Source organism: Aspergillus welwitschiae (genome assembly GCF_003344945.1).
Source record: "Aspergillus welwitschiae strain CBS 139.54b unplaced genomic scaffold BDQ94scaffold_15, whole genome shotgun sequence".
NCBI lineage: Eukaryota > Fungi > Ascomycota > Eurotiomycetes > Eurotiales > Aspergillaceae > Aspergillus > Aspergillus welwitschiae.
Window position 1 is genome coordinate 539,955 of NW_020798709.1, and position 20,132 is coordinate 560,086.

At 50.8% G+C, this 20,132-nt stretch overlaps 9 protein-coding genes across 9 annotated transcripts; 4 read left to right on the plus strand and 5 right to left on the minus strand.

The window, feature by feature from the left end:
- The first annotated feature begins 45 nt into the window (after positions 1 to 45).
- BDQ94DRAFT_143489 (H3 histone acetyltransferase RTT109) lies at positions 46 to 2,443 on the plus strand. Its single transcript, XM_026766244.1, has one exon. It carries the CDS (start codon positions 658 to 660, stop codon positions 2,338 to 2,340), a length of 1,683 nt encoding a protein of 560 aa, XP_026626663.1. The 5' UTR covers positions 46 to 657; the 3' UTR covers positions 2,341 to 2,443.
- Positions 2,444 to 2,756: 313 nt separating this feature from the next.
- Positions 2,757 to 5,528, plus strand: BDQ94DRAFT_143490 (putative ceramide glucosyltransferase). Its single transcript, XM_026766245.1, has 2 exons — positions 2,757 to 3,186; positions 3,274 to 5,528. Exons 1-2 carry the CDS (start codon positions 3,038 to 3,040, stop codon positions 4,799 to 4,801), a joined length of 1,677 nt encoding a protein of 558 aa, XP_026626664.1. The 5' UTR covers positions 2,757 to 3,037; the 3' UTR covers positions 4,802 to 5,528.
- On the minus strand, positions 4,982 to 5,719 carry BDQ94DRAFT_170242 (ankyrin repeat-containing domain protein; the record flags this gene model as incomplete). The annotated part of the gene is made up of 2 exons (XM_026771449.1): positions 4,982 to 5,427; positions 5,506 to 5,719. The coding sequence occupies 2 exons, from the start codon at positions 5,717 to 5,719 to the stop codon at positions 4,982 to 4,984; spliced, it is 660 nt and encodes a 219-aa protein (XP_026626665.1).
- Positions 5,720 to 6,352: 633 nt separating this feature from the next.
- BDQ94DRAFT_143494 (WW domain-containing protein) lies at positions 6,353 to 7,497 on the minus strand. The gene has a single exon (XM_026766246.1). It carries the CDS (start codon positions 7,390 to 7,392, stop codon positions 6,523 to 6,525), a length of 870 nt encoding a protein of 289 aa, XP_026626666.1. The 5' UTR covers positions 7,393 to 7,497; the 3' UTR covers positions 6,353 to 6,522.
- Positions 7,498 to 9,939: 2,442 nt separating this feature from the next.
- Positions 9,940 to 10,636, minus strand: BDQ94DRAFT_31926 (uncharacterized protein). The gene has a single exon (XM_026775482.1). It carries the CDS (start codon positions 10,353 to 10,355, stop codon positions 9,999 to 10,001), a length of 357 nt encoding a protein of 118 aa, XP_026626667.1. The 5' UTR covers positions 10,356 to 10,636; the 3' UTR covers positions 9,940 to 9,998.
- BDQ94DRAFT_31927 (hydrophobin family protein) lies at positions 10,637 to 11,524 on the plus strand. Its single transcript, XM_026775483.1, has 3 exons — positions 10,637 to 11,259; positions 11,309 to 11,397; positions 11,447 to 11,524. The coding sequence occupies exons 1-3, from the start codon at positions 10,917 to 10,919 to the stop codon at positions 11,501 to 11,503; spliced, it is 489 nt and encodes a 162-aa protein (XP_026626668.1). The 5' UTR covers positions 10,637 to 10,916; the 3' UTR covers positions 11,504 to 11,524.
- A 733-nt stretch (positions 11,525 to 12,257) lies between these two features.
- On the minus strand, positions 12,258 to 12,748 carry BDQ94DRAFT_170245 (WLM domain-containing protein; the record flags this gene model as incomplete). The annotated part of the gene is made up of 2 exons (XM_026771450.1): positions 12,258 to 12,441; positions 12,504 to 12,748. 2 exons carry the CDS (start codon positions 12,746 to 12,748, stop codon positions 12,258 to 12,260), a joined length of 429 nt encoding a protein of 142 aa, XP_026626669.1.
- Positions 12,749 to 13,084: 336 nt separating this feature from the next.
- BDQ94DRAFT_178657 (nucleoside phosphorylase domain-containing protein) lies at positions 13,085 to 14,786 on the plus strand (the record flags this gene model as incomplete). The annotated part of the gene is made up of 1 exon (XM_026773168.1): positions 13,085 to 14,786. The coding sequence occupies one exon, from the start codon at positions 13,085 to 13,087 to the stop codon at positions 14,747 to 14,749; it is 1,665 nt and encodes a 554-aa protein (XP_026626670.1). The 3' UTR covers positions 14,750 to 14,786.
- Positions 14,787 to 19,399, minus strand: BDQ94DRAFT_178659 (CHAT domain-containing protein; the record flags this gene model as incomplete). Its single annotated transcript, XM_026773169.1, has 2 exons — positions 14,787 to 16,694; positions 16,752 to 19,399. 2 exons carry the CDS (start codon positions 19,397 to 19,399, stop codon positions 14,825 to 14,827), a joined length of 4,518 nt encoding a protein of 1,505 aa, XP_026626671.1. The 3' UTR covers positions 14,787 to 14,824.
- Positions 19,400 to 20,132: the final 733 nt, after the last annotated feature.

Sequence of the window (20,132 nt, forward strand, 5' to 3'; positions counted from 1 at the left end):
CTTGACATGATACGAATACTTACAACCCAGTTGCGCCACATCGGCCCGGGATCTGTATCTGACAAGGTTCGCCAAGGATCCGTGGAATAAGCAGACATGGAGTGAGTATCGGCAGATTATACTGGAGCCAGGATCAAGCAAAAAGAACCTGCTGAGATTGTTGGAAAACTCTCTCGGGCGTGCGTCAAACCCAGACGCCTTAGTTCAGGAGTGGCTGTGAAGTATATATTGGAATGTCTTTCATATTCTCTCTGTTTTCTCTCTGTAAGCCAGTGGTAGATGGTGGGTGCTTTCAAGTTAGTATAGATAGTGTGCGGAACCTTGGTAGAGGCAATATGCTAATCCGGGAGCTGCACTAGAAGTGAATACGCTTGATTTAGCAACGACAGACAATTCATCAAAACTCGGAGAATGAAATACTCATAATGCCTTGATATGTTATGAGACTATCCAATTGATCAAGTGAATTCAGTGTAAACAACAGTTGACAGACGCGGGGATTGCAAAGGCCGTCAGCTTGCCGGCACGTGATCGCCCGTGAAATGGAACGCGTCTGAGGGGGAAAAGACAAGGAGGGAAAAAAAAGCACTTGGAGAACGCCACAGGCGCTCGCTGGACAATTCCACAGGCCTTCATCAGCGGAAGCCACCATCCGCGATGTCTCAGGTTGATGTAGAATTGGGCGAGCTGCTGGCCGAGGGGCTGCCGGCCCCCGTCCAGCTCACCATTCGCCATGTCTCCTCGACTCCCTCCCCTTCAACCGCGCTCTTTGCCGCACCTCCCGGGGAGACACCGGAACCTACCTTTTGCGAAAACCACTTTCTGTCGGCCTCGGTCAATTTAGAGGAGAAAGATGGCGCGGAGGTGATTGTCTTTGGCATGGAGGTGCTGGTGTACAGCACTGCGCACCTGACCACCATCTTCGTTTCCAAGGCCGACTCCACCGGCTACCTTCATCTCCTGCCCAATGCGCCCAAGGTTTCCATTTTGCGGCGCATCTCTCAGACCTTTCTCTCCTTTTTGGTCAAAGCCCATCAAAGACCGGGTGTCAGATTGCTAGTCTCCCTTTTTGCCCGGGCGCAGAACCAATACCTGTTTCCCGGTAGCATTGACAATCCTCAGAAGCATGTCCTAGATGACCGCGGCCTGATCAAATGGTGGTGCCGCGTCGTCGACCCCATCTTGCGCGAGTATGAGCCAGAGTCCGGTTCGCATGATAAAGGGGCCCAGGACCATCAGACAGAGTCGGCCAAAAGCTCAGCAACCGCTTTCCTGATCGTCCCGGGATGTGATCGGTTCGAAACCAGGGGCTTCTTTCCTCCTTTGGCCAGATTGGACGACAAAGACCGTCCAAGATGGCTCACCAGCTATCCTGTGCACCAATTGTGTGACAATCCCAAGGCGCCCCCGCGTTGCTTGGTCCCCCGGTTTCCGGATGACCCCAAAACTCGCTTCTTGGTGGACTTGGATGATGAGCTTCCGAAGCAGGAAGCGGACGGGACATCCCCAGAGAATGCGGGTCAATGGCGGAGTGTCAGATCTCTGGACCAATTCTGGGAGATGATGTCGTTCCGACAAGAATGCTCAGCTGGAAGACTCGTTGGGTTCTTGTGGCTTGTTATCAATCCTCCTGGACTTGTGAACTCGGTACAAATGACTAGTTCTCGGTCTGTCCTTGGCGACTCCAAGAGCCTGACGGACCATGTGTCCCAGGTGATGTCTGGCGAAAGTGTGACAAATACAAAGCCGGCTAGTGATGCTGAATCCGCTCCAGAACATCCTACGACAACAGACCATGACAAGCAACTGTCATCAGAACCTACGGGTGAATCTACTTCTACTTCAGCACCTCAGCCAGCTGCTATACCATCTGAGGCCATAACTCAGCCCCCGCAACCCGCGGATGCTGATGCCTTTTACTGGCCCGAGGCAGGACGAGGACATGCTGTTCTGAGCGAAGCAGACTACAAAACGGCGATCAACTTCCTGCTTGAACAGGATTTTGACAGTGAAGAGGCCTCAATTGCCAGCACAAAGGCATGGGGCGAAAAGGTAGCCTCCCTCGCAGATCAACTCTGGGTTGGACAGCTGGTGGTGGGACGAAACACGAAGGATGAATCCTCCCAAAAGCCTGTGGAGGCTAGTACGCTCATGACCACCGGACTTGTTCGCAAGCGCAAGAAGGCCGATGCAGAAGTTGAGCAGAACAGCAAGACAGGGGAGGAGGGTGGTAATGCTGGAGCATCAACGGCGGCTCCTCCGGCATCTTCTGGGTCGGACCCATCGCCGGCTGTCAACGTTCTCCACGCCAACTTGATCCGGAAGAAGAAAAAAACGTAACAGACCATACTCATGTGTCGGTTTGGCTGGTTTTGTAATTTTATTCTTTGGGGGTCACCGACGAGCTGATGGTTATTGCATATGCGGAGTCGGAATTGGGTGGGATTTGGCGAAGGATGGATTTGCATCTTGTATAATAGGACAAAATCTTGGGACAATTATTCTTTATCACTTTTACTTACTTACTTACTGACCGTATAACCGGTCGAGAACTCTTCCGACAGCTTCAACGAAAATGGGTTATACGCGTAAAGCACGGAACCCATGCACGGTGTTGAATGTTTCGAGTGGAACTGTGCCTGAGGCCGGCGGAGGCAGTGCGGCTGCATCCGAGCATCCGCCGGCCTCTTTAAACCAACTAATATTAACAGTGCAAAGCCTCGCGGGTGAAACCCACCACAGCGCCCGAGCCAACCATCCGCTGGATCCGACTGGAACACTAGTGTCCTTCGGCTCGACGGTTCATTGCTTGTCTACGGCCTGTTTCTGCTGCAGCTTGACGGTTTGCGTGGCCGTCGCACCCCAGTCCAGAAAAGAAAAAAAAAAAACAACGAATACGAATCGTGGCCCCGACCGCATTTCTCTCGTTCCCTCCACTTCGTCTGACTGCCTGCTGCCTGTCTGCGTCTTTCCCTAGAATGTCCTCATCGTCCTGTTCTGCCTTCTGTCAGATCTCCGCCTCTCGCTGTGTCCGCCTATGTTAGAGCCTCAGTCGCGTTCGCAACCCCCCGATGCTGAACCAGCCATCTACCATGGCGGTTGGCAGTGGGCTGTCGCGGCCGGTTGGGTGGGATTGATCTGGTATACGGTCGTGGTGGCTGTCTGCATGCTGGGATACCTTCAGCTGTAACTTTCTACCTTTTTCTTTTCTCTTCACCCCATCTGGATCAGGCTTGGCATCTTTGCTGACTTTCCACCTCCGTTATCCTTCAGATGGCGTTTCTACTTGAGGAAACCCCGGAAATCTTCATCCGCATCGGCTTCGAACGCCCCCCACGTCACCGCGATCCGACCGGTGAAGGGTCTTGAACCACACCTCTACGAGTGCCTGGCTTCGACTTTCCGACAGGACTACCCTCGCGATAAGCTGACCGTGTGCTTCTGCGTGTCCTCCCACAGTGATCCTGCCTACCCTATCCTCCAGAAATTGGTGTCGGACTTCTCGCAGTTCGATGTGCGACTATACGTTGAAGACGATGACCCGTTACTCCAGCCCGGCCACGTCCCCGCCTACGATCTGGGGCCCAACCCCAAGATTCGGAACATGAGTCGTGCCTACCGTGAAGCCAAAGGCGATATTGTCTGGATTATCGATTGCAACGCGTGGGTCGGCAGAGGCGTCTGCGGGCGCATGGTGGACAAGCTATGCGGAACGGGTGCCGATTCGACGAAGAGGTACAAGTTCGTGCACCACTTGCCGGTTGCAGTCGACATGACAGGAACCGCTGGTCTCCGGGAAGAGCAGGAAGCGCTGTTGGAGGCTCACACAAACCGGAACGCCAATCGCGACAGCAGTGACACCGCCATGGTCATAGACCACGGGGCTGGTATGCTGGCGACCGGTGGCGGCCGCTTGGAAGAGCTGTTCCTGTCGTCCTCGCATGCGAAAATGTACACTGCGATCAACACCGTCCTGATCGCGCCATGCATTGTGGGCAAGTCGAACATGTTCCGCCGCTCGCATCTTGACTACCTCACTGCGCCGTCTCCGTCAGACCCCCATCGCCGGAACGCGGGTATCGACTACTTCTCGGACAACATCTGTGAAGACCACCTGATCGGAGATCTGCTTTGGAGAAAACAAGTCCGCGGGGAGAAAGAGCAAGGAGAACGCTGGGGCAAACACGCCCTTGTGTTTGGTGATCTGGCCTTCCAGCCAGTCGCCAACATGAGCGTGCAGGCATACGTCGCACGCCGAGTGCGATGGCTGCGTGTGCGCAAGTTCACCGTCGTGCTTGCAACGCTGGTCGAGCCAGGCACCGAGTCGATTCTGTGCTCTTGCTACGGAGCATGGGGCGTCACGACAGCTCTGGCGCAATACCTCGGAGACCAAGGCTATGCCATTGCAGAGGCACTGTCCACCTGGACCGCATTCTGGGGCTTCTTCTGCCTGAGCATGGTGACATGGATCCTTATCGACTGGACCGTGTACATCATGCTGCACAGCGGGAAGACGGTGGAGCTGGACGAAGACACGCCGTCGTTCGCGCGGCCGCCCCGAGGCGTGACGCGCCGACCCTTCCGGGCGTGGTTCACGGCCTGGCTGGGCCGGGAGATGCTGGCGTTTCCGATCTGGCTATGGGCAGTCTATGGCGGCGTGACGGTGACCTGGCGGGATCGACAGTTCCGCGTGGGGTTGGATATGAAGGTGCGGGAGATTGGGGGGAATTCTCTCGCAGTGAAGGGGTCATCGTCTTCACGATCCAGCTCCTCGTCATCGTCTAAGGCCCGACGAGACTAAACCTCAAACCACTTATTCTATACAATTCTTGTAAATTAGAGTAGACCAGACCACGAAAGACCAAGAGCGCAATGAACTTTTATGTGACGTTATGTACGATGCAAAAGTCTATACCAAACCATTCCCATAAAACCCTCCTCCACCCCATCATTATATATACTAGCCAGTCAATGAGGTCAATTAATTCGTCGTATCCATCTTCTCCCCCTCTCCATCCTTCTTCTCATCCTTACTAGCCGCAGTCTCCAACGACTCCGCCGCCTTCTCCGAACTCAACAACCACTCCACAACCTGTCTCCCCCTCGTCATCTCCCCAGCATCCTGTTTCTGCTCACCCTCACCACCAATCTCCACCTCCACCTCCTCATCCCCATTATCATCCGCTCCTTCCTCCTGAGTCTTCCAATCCGCCCGCTCCGCCAAAAACACCGCATCCAGCCCCGCATCATTCTTCACCCCGACATCCGCGCCGGCCTCAACAAGCGCCTTCACGCACTCGAGGTGCGTGTTCAGCGCCGCCCAGTGCAAGGGCGTGTTTCCGGAGTAGTTTCTGTGGTTGAGAATCTTGTTGATCTCATCGCGGCTGGGGAGGGTCGTGAGGGTGGTGAGGAGGTAGGTGAGGATTTCTATATATATACATAAAACCAATCATATCAGTTGTATTGTCATTAGGCTTCTGGAGCAGGAGTGGATATATTTCGTACCCAGGTTGCCATTCGCAGCAGGATAATGCAACAGACTCGAGCCACTTCCACCCTCTTCTTGCGGAGCGGTGTCGATTGCTGCGGCGATGATGTGCGCCGGGGTCGTGGAGGTTTGGGTTGCGAGGGTGGTGAGGTCGGTTTGGAGATCTTGGAGTTCGCCGGCGCGGGCGGAGTAGATTAGGTCGTCGATTGTGTCGGGGGTTAGGGTGACCATTTTGTTGGTTGTGAAGTTGAGTAGTAGTAGATGGAGAATTGGAGTTGGGAGGTGTGGGTATCTTGTGTCTTTAGTTTCTGGGTTCGTGTTAGCTTTGGGTCTCTGATCTCTGGTGCGGAGGTTTGGAAGTTAGTGGTGTTGAAGTGGGTTGGATGGAGGGGTATGCGATATCAGTTAAGATCGTGCAGCCACTGTCTTTCTTCGTATGAAAGAAGAGCCAGGCAGATCGAGTAGAACATGTCGCGGCTTGCGAAAGAAACTAATATGTAGCAATAGATTTCCCGCTTGCGCTGTCCTCGCAATGATGTTCTGATCTCTTCTTCTCCATCTTTCTGCTGCAGAAAAAAAGTATTGCCCCTCACTACATGAATTGCCCCTCCATAAAGTTCGGAACAAGCTCAAGAGAACAAACTGCCGACGCAAAGAATAAAAAGAAACAGCCAGTCTTACCTTCAGCGATATGCGTGAATCGTCAAGCGTCTATGCTGCTGTCTGTTGTGGTCGAGACGTAATTATTCTGGGGAGAACTTTGATGCCCGGTCAGGTGACCATGTGGATCTCACCATCTTTATCCATCTCTTATCGTGACTCTTTTTCTACAAAGTATAGTTACTCTGTACAGTAGCTGCAATACTAGGTTACGTTTGCAAATGCAGATATACTATACATTCCGCTCTATCATGCACCCATAACTACATCAACGCCATGCATCCTCGGTAAGCATACAAACAGAATAGGTATCTCAAGTAGAAAGCAAAGTAAGAATGCGCTCGCTCAATCGAGCACCAGCACCAGCAGCAGCTTCAATCCCTCAGCCACGCCCGTCTCTTTTCCTCCTTTTTCTCCCTCCTCTTCTCCTTGAACATCTTCAACTCCTTCTTAGTCAGTTTCTTCGCACTCCGTTCCGCCCGCAGACTCCGCCCATCATGACTATTCGCCGCCGCATCCACATCAAAGAATGCATACATCTGTCGGTGCGACTTATTTTCATCATTGTGGTACTCTGTATTCTGCGACTCCGCCTGCCACCGCCCCGTAAACCGATTGAACGCGCCCACGGCCTCATATGCCTTTTCCGGGTCCAGCGCCCCTCCCCCCGAGGGGTCCTGGTTGTGCTGCTCGTATTGCTGCGCATAAGGCGCCGTAGGATCGTAATCACCGTGAATGGCGGGGTTATAGCCACCTACCACAGCAGTGGTGGCAGCAGCAGCAGCAGAGGAAGAGGGGCCGGCGGCGTCTGCATCCTCCGCGGCGGTGTTATCATCCGCCTTAGCTGTCGCGCCCGGTACGCGCGGGTTCTCCCATTGCGAGACCCCCGTGAACCGATTGTAGAAGTAATAGGCTTGGGCGGTGGGGTCCCAGACGGGTTCCCATCCGTCATCTTTATTATCCCCTGGGGGTACTTCGTTGGGGAGCGGCGGGGGGACCTCGTCCGGTAACGGAGGTGCGGAATCTGATTCTGTAGCTGCTGCTGCCTCTGGTTTCTCTCCTGGTTCTCTTTCGCTTGGTTGTTCTGTTTCTTCTCTCTCCTTGGTTTCAGGGCCGGGTGTTGTCTCCTCCGCGGTCGGGGACTCCTCGTGCTGCTGCTGCTGCTGCGGTTCTCGGGTCTCCGGGACCTGAGGCGGAGATCCCGCCGCGGATGGGTTGTCGTCGGTCGAAGGATTCGCGGACATCTCCTGCGATTAGCTATTCCCTCTTGCTAGCTGAGCTGTGTTTGCGGGTTTGGAATGCAGAAGCGCAGAGGTTAACGGTCCTCTGGGTGCTTGGGTTCTTTCACTGCATCATTCAATGGGTTTATGATGTGAATCCGGAAGGTTGGATTTGCCGGTATGACTAATCCGAGTTGCTCGACGTGAGATAAGTCTAACTAGTTTTGGTTAGGTGGTATAAAGTCACCGCTTTGGATCATGTGATTTCGGTGATGTGATTGGATGACATGGATGTAGATTCACTGGTCACTCGAAATGACAATCTATTGATATGTCAAGATCTCATATCGTCCATTGGAGATACTTCCTAAGTAAAGCCATCAGATATGTTGATTGGAAATGAAATGCCACTAATCGTGTTTGCTGTGATTTCTTAGCAATCGCGTTTTGGAGACCGGGAAGTGCCAGCAAAATATATTTCTTGTCTTTCGCATCATGCCGAACTCATGTTACTACTACTTAGTACTTCTGCTTCGATTATCCGATAGCAATGTAGCACTAACTGGAAAGCCATTGCATTGGCATTAGCCGATTAGCAGATGATGTGCTGTAACTGAATGGCTTTATTCTAAGATGCAATATCTATACTACTTAGATGTATTTCAGTTAGACCCTCGACATGAAAACGGCAACTACCTGCAGTAATATGAGAATACTAGACATAGTAGGCTCGGAGTAACACACCATGGGAAAGGCGCTACTACAGTCACTTGTTCGAAAGTATCAAGTGCCAACTAGTCTGTTGATATTCATTGCGAAGTGGATACTGGTCGTTGAGCTACTTTGACCGCTTGATGAAGTCCTTTCTGGTAACACCTACTTTGAAAGGTTATCCACAGAAATCAGAAGAATAGTTACACTCACCGACCCTGATGTATCTACAACCTCCATCAGGTATACTACAATGCGTTACTTATTAAATTATCTCTATGGTGAGGCTAATGAGAAAATCAACACCTATGCACCATCATTAAGGTGGAATATAACATAATATTTACCAAGCCACACCACGTAGAGACTTCTGTATGCCTAAGGCAAAGGTATCTATAACCCGAAAAAGCCCGACCAGCAAAGCGCTGATCACAACCTATATTGGAGGAGAGCAGGGAGGTGGCCGGGTCGGGATCAAATCAAGGGATACAGACGGGCTAATTATGCGAAAGGCAAGGCTTTTTCCAATAACGGGATCTATGTATCCTTGGAAAACTAATTAGCTTTACTACAAGGTTAACTTCCCAACAATAGGCTTTGTTGAGAAGAATGAATGTAACTGCTGAATTTATCCCGGCGTAAGTCGGGAGTTCCAAATATCTTGTTGGAACGAATGGGTTTTGTATATGTGGGGGCTGGTATCTTGTGCATATGAGATGCAATGCATGATGGCGTGGCTTTGAGGCGATCTTGCAGGGAAGAGTGGCACGAGGTTATTACTAGGATGTATGTATGTAGCATGTACGATGCATGAGGGCATGGCTTAGGGTGAGGTGTTGCTGCACTAAGGTACTTTTGGTGCGTTGGAGTGTAGAGCATGTACTTCTATAATTACAAATTTTAGCATCGGTTGCCCTGGTAGATTTGGTGTTTCGGTGGAAATTAGTTCTGCCGTATGAGGAAGTTTGTATTGATGTGGTTGTTGGTGATGTTGTTTACTTCAGGGAATGAACGTGGTGGATGGTTTACATGATTGTATCTCTCTGGACCACGGATTACTGAGGGATAGGCTCAAATGAACTACACATAGATGCTAGCAGAAGAAGTGAAATGGAAGCTGATCATTGATGATACTAGTGCTAGTAGCAGGATAATCGGCCTACGAGACAGTGACAACAAGATGATATATCTATCGACTACTAGTATAGAGTATATATATATATATATAACCTGAGATACACAGACTAATATATATAGTATTGCCAGTCAAGTGGGAATGCCATATTAGTGGTAGTTGATGTATATAGTAACACTTAGTTGCTACTAACTACACAAATCCTTTCAACTAGGCAAAAACTATAGATGTTGATGGCATTGAACGGGGGAGCTATCTATCTAGAAGATCGTGTAGATACAACCTAATGCTCCAACTCATCTCGACTCCTCATATTCCACGTTACACAAACACAAATTCGGAGATGCACCTTCACGTGGAACAAACTGGCGAGCCGCTCCAGGCAGCAAGGCCGCCACGTGCCCCGGGAACGAGGCACCATCCGAGCTTCCTCCTGCAAGTTCCCCAGCAACCTCACAAGCACAATGATCTACGCACCAAACAACACACAATATCCCCGAAGGCAGCACCTCGAACGCCGCATACCTATGCTTCCGATGCATGTTGACCCGGATTGGATTCCCGACTATAGTGGAAGCAATGCTCCTCACCGTAGGATGGATGCCGTCCTCGTCACCTGTTTCAGACCCATCGAACGGACCATACCATCTTCAAGGGCCCTCTAATAGCTAACAAGGAACTAAGGAAGCTAGGCTTGTTCCAAGGGACTAGAGCCCAGCTGCTCAAATTACAGAAGAGGCAAGACGCCTAGAAACAAAATTGGAATTCGGAGATTAACAGGGATTCATTGAACACCCCTTGCTGGCGCTGAGTCCTGGGGGAGGAAATTTCCGTTGCCACTTTCACTTTGTAGCTGGGGTGGCTGAAGGGAACGATCTTCTGTCAGGGGTCCCTTGCAGAGGAGCACATACCATTGCATATGCTCTGTGAGCTTACGAGCGTTCTTGCAGTCACTTGCATGCCGCACGAGCTGTGAAGTGGGACAACATTGCACGAGCCTGGTCATAGCAAGGTGGTTAGGTGTGCCAAGTAAGTTGAAGCAATATGGAAGAAGTGAGATCGGGGCACTTTGTGGCGCATCGAAGAGGAGAAACTTAGACGAGGGAAACCGAGTATGGCTGTAGAAACAAATCCCAGCCATACATACGTGCGTTTGAACCACCGAATAGGCTAGCCGCCCGAGGCGCACGCATGAGGATCTGCAGGGAAAGCGAGGAGGAATGAGACCTTGATTGGCCTGCAATGCACCCCAGTCATGCTATCTCACGGTATGCGGAAACAACATTGATGCCGGGCATGCACAGTTTGGACCAGGGGTCGATCCATGCCAACTGGTTGGAAGCCAGGCTCTGTTGAGCTTGGATGACAGCTATTGGGGCATGGGAGGCCAGGAACGAGAAGGGATGTCCTTGCATCTCGCATTCCACAAGGGGAAGCAGGTCGAGTGTGTGTGCGTGCGGATGGATGGGCTCCGCAGGCACGATACTCTTCCTACAGCGTCTTGGCCAGGAGCTCGAGGCCTCCACAAAAATCTATATAAGGGTGTTCGAAGTCGCCCGGAAATCGATTCTTTTCATCAGCACAAATCACATTCGTTGATTAGCCTTCTTTCTCTCTCTTACAGTCCAGTCTTTCCAGACAAGCGCTCTTTTAAAGCAACTCCGAGTTTCAACTCTCGTTCAATTCCAAACCCACCGTCACAATGAAGTTCTCCATCACCGCTGCTGTTCTTGCTTTCGCTGCCACCGTTGTGGCCATGCCCGGTGGCTCTCCTTCCACTGGTAACGGTGCCGGCAATGGTAACGGCAACGATGGCAACAGCCAAGTTCGCTTCCCCGTCCCCGGCGACATGACTGTCAAGCAGGCCGAAGACAAGTGCGGTGACCAGGCTCAGCTGTCCTGCTGCAACAAGGCCACCTACGCTGGTGACAGCACCAACGTTGACAGCGGTCTCCTCGCTGGTACCCTGTCCAACCTCATTGGTACTGGATCTGGCTCCGAGGGTCTGGGTCTCTTCCAGGAGTGCTCCAAGCTCCCTATCCAGAGTAAGTCTTTTCCAACAATCACACCAACTTACAGTGTTAATTGTTATAGTCCCCATCATCGGGATCGCCGTCCAGGACATCATCAGCAAGCAGTGCCAGCAGAACATTGCTTGCTGCCAGTCGTCTCCCTCTACCACCGTGAGTATTTCCAAACACCATCTGTATCACCAGAGACTAATCCGAACAGGACGACGACCTCATCGGCCTTGGTCTCCCCTGCATTGCCCTCGGTTCCCTCGTCTAAGCTGCCTTTTGGGGCGCTTATGCTTGGACTGGGCTACGCTGCTCAACGGCATCGTTTGTGGTCGGACCTTGGATCTAGTACTTGGCTTTCGGGCCCGAGAAACATCCTCATGGACTGACCGTGTACGAGAAACTTGGTGGCGTGTGGCACCTCGGAGAAAGACTGTTCTGTTTGTTTGTACTGCTTTTCGTGCATTTGCCGGTGCTTTTGGGCGCTGGTCTCGTTGCATAGAAACTTAATTGCATTAGACTTTGTCTATACTCTTCCAATCATTCCATAGTAGACTGAACGTAGAACAATTTCCAGTAATTGTAAGACTGCCTTGTTAATCAGAAACATTCCACATGCAACAATAACAAAAATTTAGAAATCACTCACTCCACTCCCGCACATTTCCCCAATCACACAGTACCGAACCATGCAATCGCCCGCCTTCGCCCGTCAACCCATCATAATAATATAAAGGCAAGTCATAACACTCTCCCTCACACTCGTACTATAGCCTGATAATAAAGGGACCAGAGTACATCCTTCCTTTCGATCGGTAGTACTACTCTGTCTATCAGTTGAGCTAAAGATTATTGATATGCGTCGTGGTAAAAGGTGTTGCATTGCTGATATGCTGCACTCGCTGATAAATCATGCTGACAATAACTGATTACACGGCCTTGGATAAAATTATCTATGTCTGGAAGCCCCGAATCAGGAGAGTCTCAATGATAATTTCAAGACTACGTATATACTCGTTGGAGGTTCAAATGGGACAGACTGTTGTGTTGGCATCCGTTTTGTCTGGAATGATGAGCTGGTCGGAGATATGAATCCCCGAGTGATCTTGACGATTCCCATTGCCAGAATTATATCCAAACTCCCACCGCAGCTGCTCCCACAGCATAACAAATTCAGGTCCATGGTTGGGATGCTCGACGTGGGCGAGTCTGGTTGATCAGATCAGTCCATGGATTACGGTGATAGTCGATTTGGGGCAGAATCTACCTACTCGTGCAGCATTATATCGATGATTTCAGGCAGCGGTAGATATTCATTTATCGCACTCCGCAGACGGATAAAGATCCTCTCTCCCTGGTTGTAATTGAGACCCAGGAGGTTCGTGTCGTCTGGGTATACTTCGTACAGAGTGCCAAGTTTCCATCCCCGGGCCCGAATCAAGGGGGTGACGCGACCAGCAACGTTGGTGAGGAGGTTGGCTCTAATCCTCGAATGCTGATCACGATGCTCAGCCATTTTTGGTCTCCTGTTTATTCCTGGTTGGGAACGTCGCTGGAGCTTTGGATAGCGCACTATATGAACAGACTCGCTGCTCAAGAGGGGGTCATCCTTTTATCCTCTCAGTCCTGTGAGACGAGGCTGTACTGCGGGGATTAGACGAATAAGGCATGAATATGGGGTGCTCAGACATCAGGATCTATATCCTGGTCTTTCTGGTGATTGGAGGACCATTGCATCCACTGGCGGCGGCCTTTTTTCGTTGTGACTCCCCCATTTCTGACCTTGTTGACACACTCCAAGCCATTTCCCCTGCGCTTTACCACACTCGAGTGACAGCTACTCGTTATCAACATGGCTCTCAACCACGACAGCTACCGCATCGGCTGGATATGCGCCCTGCCAATCGAAATGGCCGCAGCAAGGATCCTTTTTGATGAAAGGCATCCTAGCCTACCGCAACCCCCAACCGACACGAACAGTTACGCGCTGGGGAAGATCCAATCACATAACGTCGTGATGGCTTGTCTTCCCTCCGGCGTCTACGGAACCACCTCAGCTGCCGTTGTTGCAAAACAGATGAGCACCACATTTCCCGGTCTTTCCTTCGGTCTTATGGTAGGGATTGGAGGTGGTGTCCCTCTTATCTCCCGATCATCCTCAGACGTCCGTCTTGGAGATGTTGTGGTTGGCATTCCTCAAAACTCCCTGGGGGGAGTCGTCGCCTACGACTACGGCAAGACAATCGCGGATGGAAATTTCCTACGGACTGGTTCATTGAATCATCCTCCATGGAGTCTTCTCACCGCGGTAAGCAATATCCGATCATTATACCTTCTCGGCCAGGGACGAATAGGAGATATCCTCAATCAAATCATCGCTGAATGCCCCGATTTTCGGTCCCCTGGTCCCGATCACGATCAGCTTCTTGATGCTTCGTCCGACCCAGACTTGCCTGTGGACAAACGGCCTGTGAAGCAGCGCCCGACACGTTCATCCGATGCTCCGCATGTACACTATGGAACCATAGCCTCCGGCAATCGTCTCATAAAACATGCAAAGACTAGGGACGAACTAGCTGCCAAATACGACATTCTGTGTTTCGAAATGGAGGCCGCGGGGCTAATGGACCTGGAACATTTCCCTTGTCTGGTGATTCGCGGGATTTCCGACTACGCCGACGAGTTCAAGGCAAAGGAATGGCAGCCATATGCGGCGGCAGCAGCGGCGGCGTACACGAAAGAGCTAATCAGCATGATCCCCAGGGACCAACTCAGGGAAGAAGCAAGGAATTCGGTTTCGAACACACCTTCGGCTGAAGCTTGCGCTACCTCCTCTTCCATCCCATACGGTCTTCTACACCAGGTGTTTCCTGTGGAAGACAATTTCCTCGGTAGTTTAACCACCAACGCACTGTGGCCGCGACAGAATTTCCACGCCCTGCCAGCTCCTCCCAGTCAATCTCAGTTTATTGTCAACGTCCAGCAACGTTCGCATACCATCAAAATTTCCGTCGCCAGTCACACCTCGTTCTCCGCCATTGTGGATATCAAAAGGCGCGGTGACCCTGATGTCGATCGTACAATTAGAGTAGACCGTTCCAGCTCCTGCATGTTGAAGAATTCGAATGATTGGTTCGAAGAGATGTGTACAAGGAGAAATACCAGGAAATGGATGGAGAAACAGCTTATCCGTTCAAGTGAGCGGATATACCTGGTTGTTGGTTTCAGGAGCTTATGGCATCGAGATATTTCATCGATCCAGGCCGATAGCCATAATGGTTCCAACTCTCTTCCATGCCTTGGCGAGGCAGTCTATGCTGTGCAGTATCGAGAAGTCAAGTTTAGATGGTTTCGCAGAAGGGATGTTGATGCGGCCAGATTGCAGAGAAGGAATTGTTGGCAAAGCCTCTTCACGGATCGAGGTGATGAGAGTGATGATGAAGTTGAGAATTATCTGGAAGCTACCTTGAATGAGGATATTGGTGAGGCATCTACTACCGAGGTTCCCCATACTTAAGATCTTGGGATGACGGGTTTCGTAGTTCCTGTGAAATATTCAATGAAACACTTCAGGTATACACCAGAACATCAGTTAACCCCCAAAATGAACAAACTGCGCCCAATAGAGAGGTTGATCCTCCCATTCGGTACGAACATCATTGACCGCGAAATGAAACGCTTCTGCAACCGCGCAATCGATATCTACGCCCGGTTTCAACAGGAGCGAAGCTAGGTTTCCATATAAGCCAACGGCAACATCACGGCTAATTGAGTCAGCCGCCGGCCACATTGTACCCAGAACGTGAGCAAACCCAGCGACCTGAAAACCACTGGCAAGATGGATAGCCTCGTCTAAGAGTTTCTTCCCTTTGTTTTCCGCCGTTGAACATGCGGAGAGATACGCTATGCGCGCACGTTTGAGATCCATTTTGACGATCGTCTCGACTGTTAGCGGACTACATTGTTTGCTTGAAGATCTGTTTGAAGTGTCCCCCTGCAGTAAAAGATGACCGTTCAGGGGACTTTTGGTGTCGGACACTGCGTGACATGCAAAGTGGATCATGTCATAGGAAGCAAGATCAGACATCACTAGCGAAGGCTGTGGATGTAGTAGACTCTTTACGGTAAATGAAGGCTCAACCACCTCTGCGATCTCTTGTATTTCGTCCTCGACTCCAGCTAGCGATGCGTGCCCGTCGGTGGTGGGCATTCCAACCATCAACAAGGCCGGATGCACACCAGGGATGCCCTCTCTAGACTTGGCTCTGGCCTGGAACATTGTTTTGATTGATAGTGAATATGAGGAGATAGCGTACGAGAAGGTATGCTCATTGGAGCCGGGCGTGCGGTCACCAGCTGCGTGGAAAGGTAAAAGACTAGCCATACCGCAGCCTATCCAGGAGATTCTGGGTAGTCTTGCTGATGACGAAGGTTGGAATTCGGTATGATCGAGGATGGGCTTCACACCAGACACCCAGAGCCAATGGAGTAGATCGGAGTATTGCTCGTTCCGCATTTTCCGATCAGCGCGATTCTTGGGTCTCCCTTCCAGGTCCTTCTCTAGCCATTCGGCAGTCTCCGAGTATGATAGTCCAGGAAGTTCGACACTGTCGATTGCCTCCTCGGAGATAATGATGGCATCGCTGCGAAGGGAACTGATGATGACGATAACGATCAGGCCTCCCTTTGCGCCCGACTTCATAGTTTCAATCGTTGGCCCGAGAAGAAACCGATCATGTCCTGGCAAGAGACGAATTGCGTCAATGCACTCATTGAACTTGGAAACCGATGCGAGACGGTTTTGAACCAAGGAATTCGTTTCGCTAATTCCCGCGCCTGCCCAGTCGAATGTATTATTGATATCGTCCTGGAGTTGTCGAAATTTTGCAGCATGCTCCGGATATGTGGATTCGAGGTCGGAGAAATCCATCCGACTGCTCATTAACTGATCGAGGATGACAGTCCGTCCTCGCTCGAGATATTCCAATGCTTCGTGCAGTCGCCCAGCGCTCAGGAGGAGGGAACAGGCGTTCCCGGCCATCCCAGAGAATTTGCGGACAACGTGTTGCTGGTCGGTGATACCGAGTGATCGGCTAGTGACTTGAGGAAGCAAATCAACGACTTCCATCGCGATCGTTGTGGCTTCTTCTAGTCTTCCCAACTCCATCAGTCGATGCGCGGCCTGAGAACCAGCCATCACACGATGGAATGGAGGTCCATGGATGATCCTCCAGCCATCTATAAAACTTTTCGCGGCAAGTTGGAGGTCCTGAGGGTCATTACTTTTTCCATATCGGACATCATATTTGGCACCGAGGTTGAAAAGGCGCCCTGTACGACTGGTATGGTCAATTTGCGTGGCTGATAGTGTATCTTCAGCCTTCTCGATTGCTGAATTCAAATCATTCAAGTTCTTTGACTCATAAAATCTAGCCTCCATGATATTGGAAATATTGTTCAGACTTCCTGCGTAGTACATATGGTTGGGGGGGCGCAGGGTTAGGACCATCTCCGCATACTTCGCGGCTTCATCGATATCGTCGGCCATTTTTGTCCATCGAAACCTGTCTGTCAAATGAAGTGCCATGTTGTTCATCACCTCAGATTTTCCTTCAAACCAATCGGGAAGAGTCTCGAGGGCCAGTCTTTCATTGTGAATAGCAGCTTCAAGACTCGCGTGGTCATCCGTGCGTTTGTAGTATAATGTAAATGCGGTAGCTAATCCACTCAGGCATCTTGCTTCAGCAACTGCATTTGTCTTCGGTATATCACGGGCGTTCTCTAGATGGAGAATTGCATGGTTAAGATCCTCTTGATGCCCGGTTGCATCGAACCGCTCCAGCAGGATATTGCCCAGTGTTGTGAGATAGTCCGCTCGGTATTTGCTGCCAGGCTCGCATACTTCGAGAGCTCTCTCTGCAGCCACGATTGACTTGTCGAGGTCTTCCTTGTTCCCAAGTGCTTGATATCGATACTCCAATTGCCGTGCCAACGAATCCAACAAGAGTGGACTATCTGCCGGTCCATCGCGAACAGCCACTGTGGCATGATCCACCGCCTTTTCCAAATCCTTTATATTGCCATCTTGTTTGAATCGCTGCCTGTAAAGGTCTGCATGAATCGAACAGAAATTACTCCACTGCGACTCAGTCTTGGGTGTCAAGACCAATGCTGCCGTGATTAGTTCAATGCCTTTCTCAAGATCGTCGCGATTTGCAATCTCCTGGTAGCGGATTAAGAGTTCCGATGCGCGACGGCCTAGATAGAGTCCTCTTTTGGGGTGATCTAGTGGAGTCAAGGATAATGCTTCCAAGCCAACTTCAATCGCCCTATCGAGATGTTCCAGACCCGAGGCGCGCTCATGGAGATCAATCAGATTCTGGCAGAGGTCCTCGAGGTATTCTGCACGAGATTCGTCGGGCTCGACTTTCAATTCCAGGGCTGCTTCGGCAAGCTCTATGGCCTTTCGCAGGTCCTCCAGTGTATCCTGGTATAGGAACCTGGCTCTGTATGCTTTGCCCAGAGCACGCAAACATTCCGGCCGATCTCCATCGTCCTTTTCCCCAATCAAGATCGCCAGTTCAAGCTTGTCAATGGCCATTTCCAGGTGAAGCATGGCACCATCCTCGCTCCACTTTGCATTGTACAGCGTGCCTAGCAGCCGGAGGGACCTGGGGAGACTTGGGTTTGGGCGCATTAGACTCTTCATCAGTGAAAGCTCCAATCTCCTGATCATCGAGTCAGTTGTCTCGTCACGTGTTAACGATACTGTGTCTTCGACAGGAAGACCTTTCTGCTGTTGCCAAAGCTGTCGCCGCACCCGGTCCAGGTTCAGACCAAGCAGTATGGTTTCGTTATCACCACGGCCGAGCAGTTTGAGAGATATTTCAGCTGCTTTCACTGCCAAAGGCTCTGCCTCCTTGATCGCGCCTCTAGCCAAGTAACCTTTGCTCATCTCAAAGAATAGCCAGGCTGCTCTTTTGCTCCAGAATCGTGAGCCTTCATCGAGATCCTTGAGCAGCCGACAGATGTGAGACTCAATGTCTTGAATCCTTCCCAGCCCATATGCTGCATAGCATTGGGACACCAGACTGTATATAGTGCGCTCGTCTTCCGCGCCAAACACAATTTCGCACCGTCGAGTGGATTCCTTGAAGATTGCCTCAGCCTCGGTATATTTCGTCTGGTAGATAAGCATATCCCCTTCGTCAATCAACGACGAGATTGCTAGATAGTTATTTTTGCCAAACTTCGCCTGGTACGCTTCATATAGCTGGTGGTGGATCCGCTGCGCGCCGATATATTGACCTTGCTGGTTCAAGACATTGGCCAAAGCAATCATGATATCAATAGAGACTTGATCCTGATTTCCGCGGGCGCCCACGGCCAAGACGAGCGCATTCTGCAGCATCTCACCAGCATCGGCAAGATTACCCTGTTTTTTCATATTCCACGCCAGTTGTTGCATGATATTGACTGTTTTCGTATGATCCTCCCCGTATGTCTCTTTGTATATCTCGAGTAGTGTATAAAGCGTCTCCTGTGCTTCGGCATATTTCTTCTGGCGCGTATAGACATTTGCCAAATTCACTCGTGGTGCCAGGACACGTACACTTTTTGGGCCGTAACACACCTCCACCTGCTGCACCAGCTCGATGAGCATTGTCTCAGCTTCAGGGTACCTCTCTTGGCGAATACGAACCAACGCAAGGTTGCTAGATACTGTCTGCGTGGATGAGTGATCGGGTCCAAGTGCTACCTTGCAATGGTCCAGTGCAGCTGCGTAGATATTGGCCGCCTTGGTGATATCATTTCGTCTAAGCGCAATATTCCCGAGCGACACGAAAGCTCTGATTGTCGATATGTGTTCAGGTCCTTCGGTTTTATCGAAGACTTTCCATACTTTTCTGGCGATCTCCTCGGCCTCATTTAGTCTGCCTTGGCATTTATATACCCCGCCCAGTCGGTTCATCGCTACCAGTGTTGTCGGATGATCTGGACCTGACAGGGCTGTCCGACCTTCCAGAACGCGGTTATATGTACTCTCAGCCTCCTGCAATTTCCCCGTCTGCCGATAGGTGGTACCAAGGTACTCGAGGGCATCGAGGGTCTTGTTGTCGTGTAGTCCGAATATTTCCTCGTATGCCTTCGATGCACGCAATAGCATCTCCTTTGCCTCTGTGACAGCCCCTTGCTGCTGGCAGTAGACTCCGCGCGCATATATTGATTCTAGAGTTGATAAATCCAGGAGCCTTAGTGATCCTTGATCTTCGATTGTAGCCTCGTGGGAGCCCGATTCTCCGCCACAGCTGTCATCGTTCACGGGGGCCGTGTACCAGCGAGAGACATCGGGACAAGTCTGATCGTGACTTTCTGTCTTAGACTGGGTGGTTTTCTGATGTGCTTGCTCATTCTCCATGTCGTGCTTGATAATTGTGCCGTGAGATGGGAACACAGGTAAGTTTCAAGGTAAAAATAGCCTCTTTAGCAAGCACGTCACGATACTGCTGTCAGCCTCACCGCTGAATACCAAGATGGTCAGAGTAGCAGTCAGCGAATGTCGAAATAAATAAATATATATATATATATATGGAAACCTAGTCTGTAGACTAGGTGGATCTGGCGGAAAATGGAGTCTGGGGAAGTGAAGGTGGGCACAGATACCCAAACTGGACCCTTCCGCAATCAGGCACCAATAGAGACATTGATTATGGTAGAGCCAAGGGCTTGGAACCACTGTACTCTAAGAGCTATTTTGATTCAAATTTGGTTCATGGGGTCTTTCGCGTCAGCAAATCTCGAATATCACGGAATACCAGGCTCCTCCAGGGAATATTATCTGTCAGTCCAGAGTATGTTACGATTCGTCAAATTTCTCTTATTCTCCAGTGACGACTGGC

Excerpts from the sequence above, each read along its gene's own strand:
- BDQ94DRAFT_143490 (XM_026766245.1), top strand. The coding sequence starts at position 3,038 with ATGTTAGAGCCTCAGTCGCGTTCGCAACCCCCCGATGCTGAACCAGCC. Across the intron at positions 3,187-3,273 it reads ATGCTGGGATACCTTCAGCT|ATGGCGTTTCTACTTGAGGA; the intron begins GTAACTTTCTAC and ends GTTATCCTTCAG.
- BDQ94DRAFT_31926 (XM_026775482.1), bottom strand. The coding sequence starts at position 10,355 with ATGGCTGGGATTTGTTTCTACAGCCATACTCGGTTTCCCTCGTCTAAG.
- BDQ94DRAFT_143494 (XM_026766246.1), bottom strand. The coding sequence starts at position 7,392 with ATGTCCGCGAATCCTTCGACCGACGACAACCCATCCGCGGCGGGATCT.
- BDQ94DRAFT_31927 (XM_026775483.1), top strand. The coding sequence starts at position 10,917 with ATGAAGTTCTCCATCACCGCTGCTGTTCTTGCTTTCGCTGCCACCGTT. Across the intron at positions 11,260-11,308 it reads CTCCAAGCTCCCTATCCAGA|TCCCCATCATCGGGATCGCC; the intron begins GTAAGTCTTTTC and ends TAATTGTTATAG. Across the intron at positions 11,398-11,446 it reads AGTCGTCTCCCTCTACCACC|GACGACGACCTCATCGGCCT; the intron begins GTGAGTATTTCC and ends TAATCCGAACAG.
- BDQ94DRAFT_143489 (XM_026766244.1), top strand. The coding sequence starts at position 658 with ATGTCTCAGGTTGATGTAGAATTGGGCGAGCTGCTGGCCGAGGGGCTG.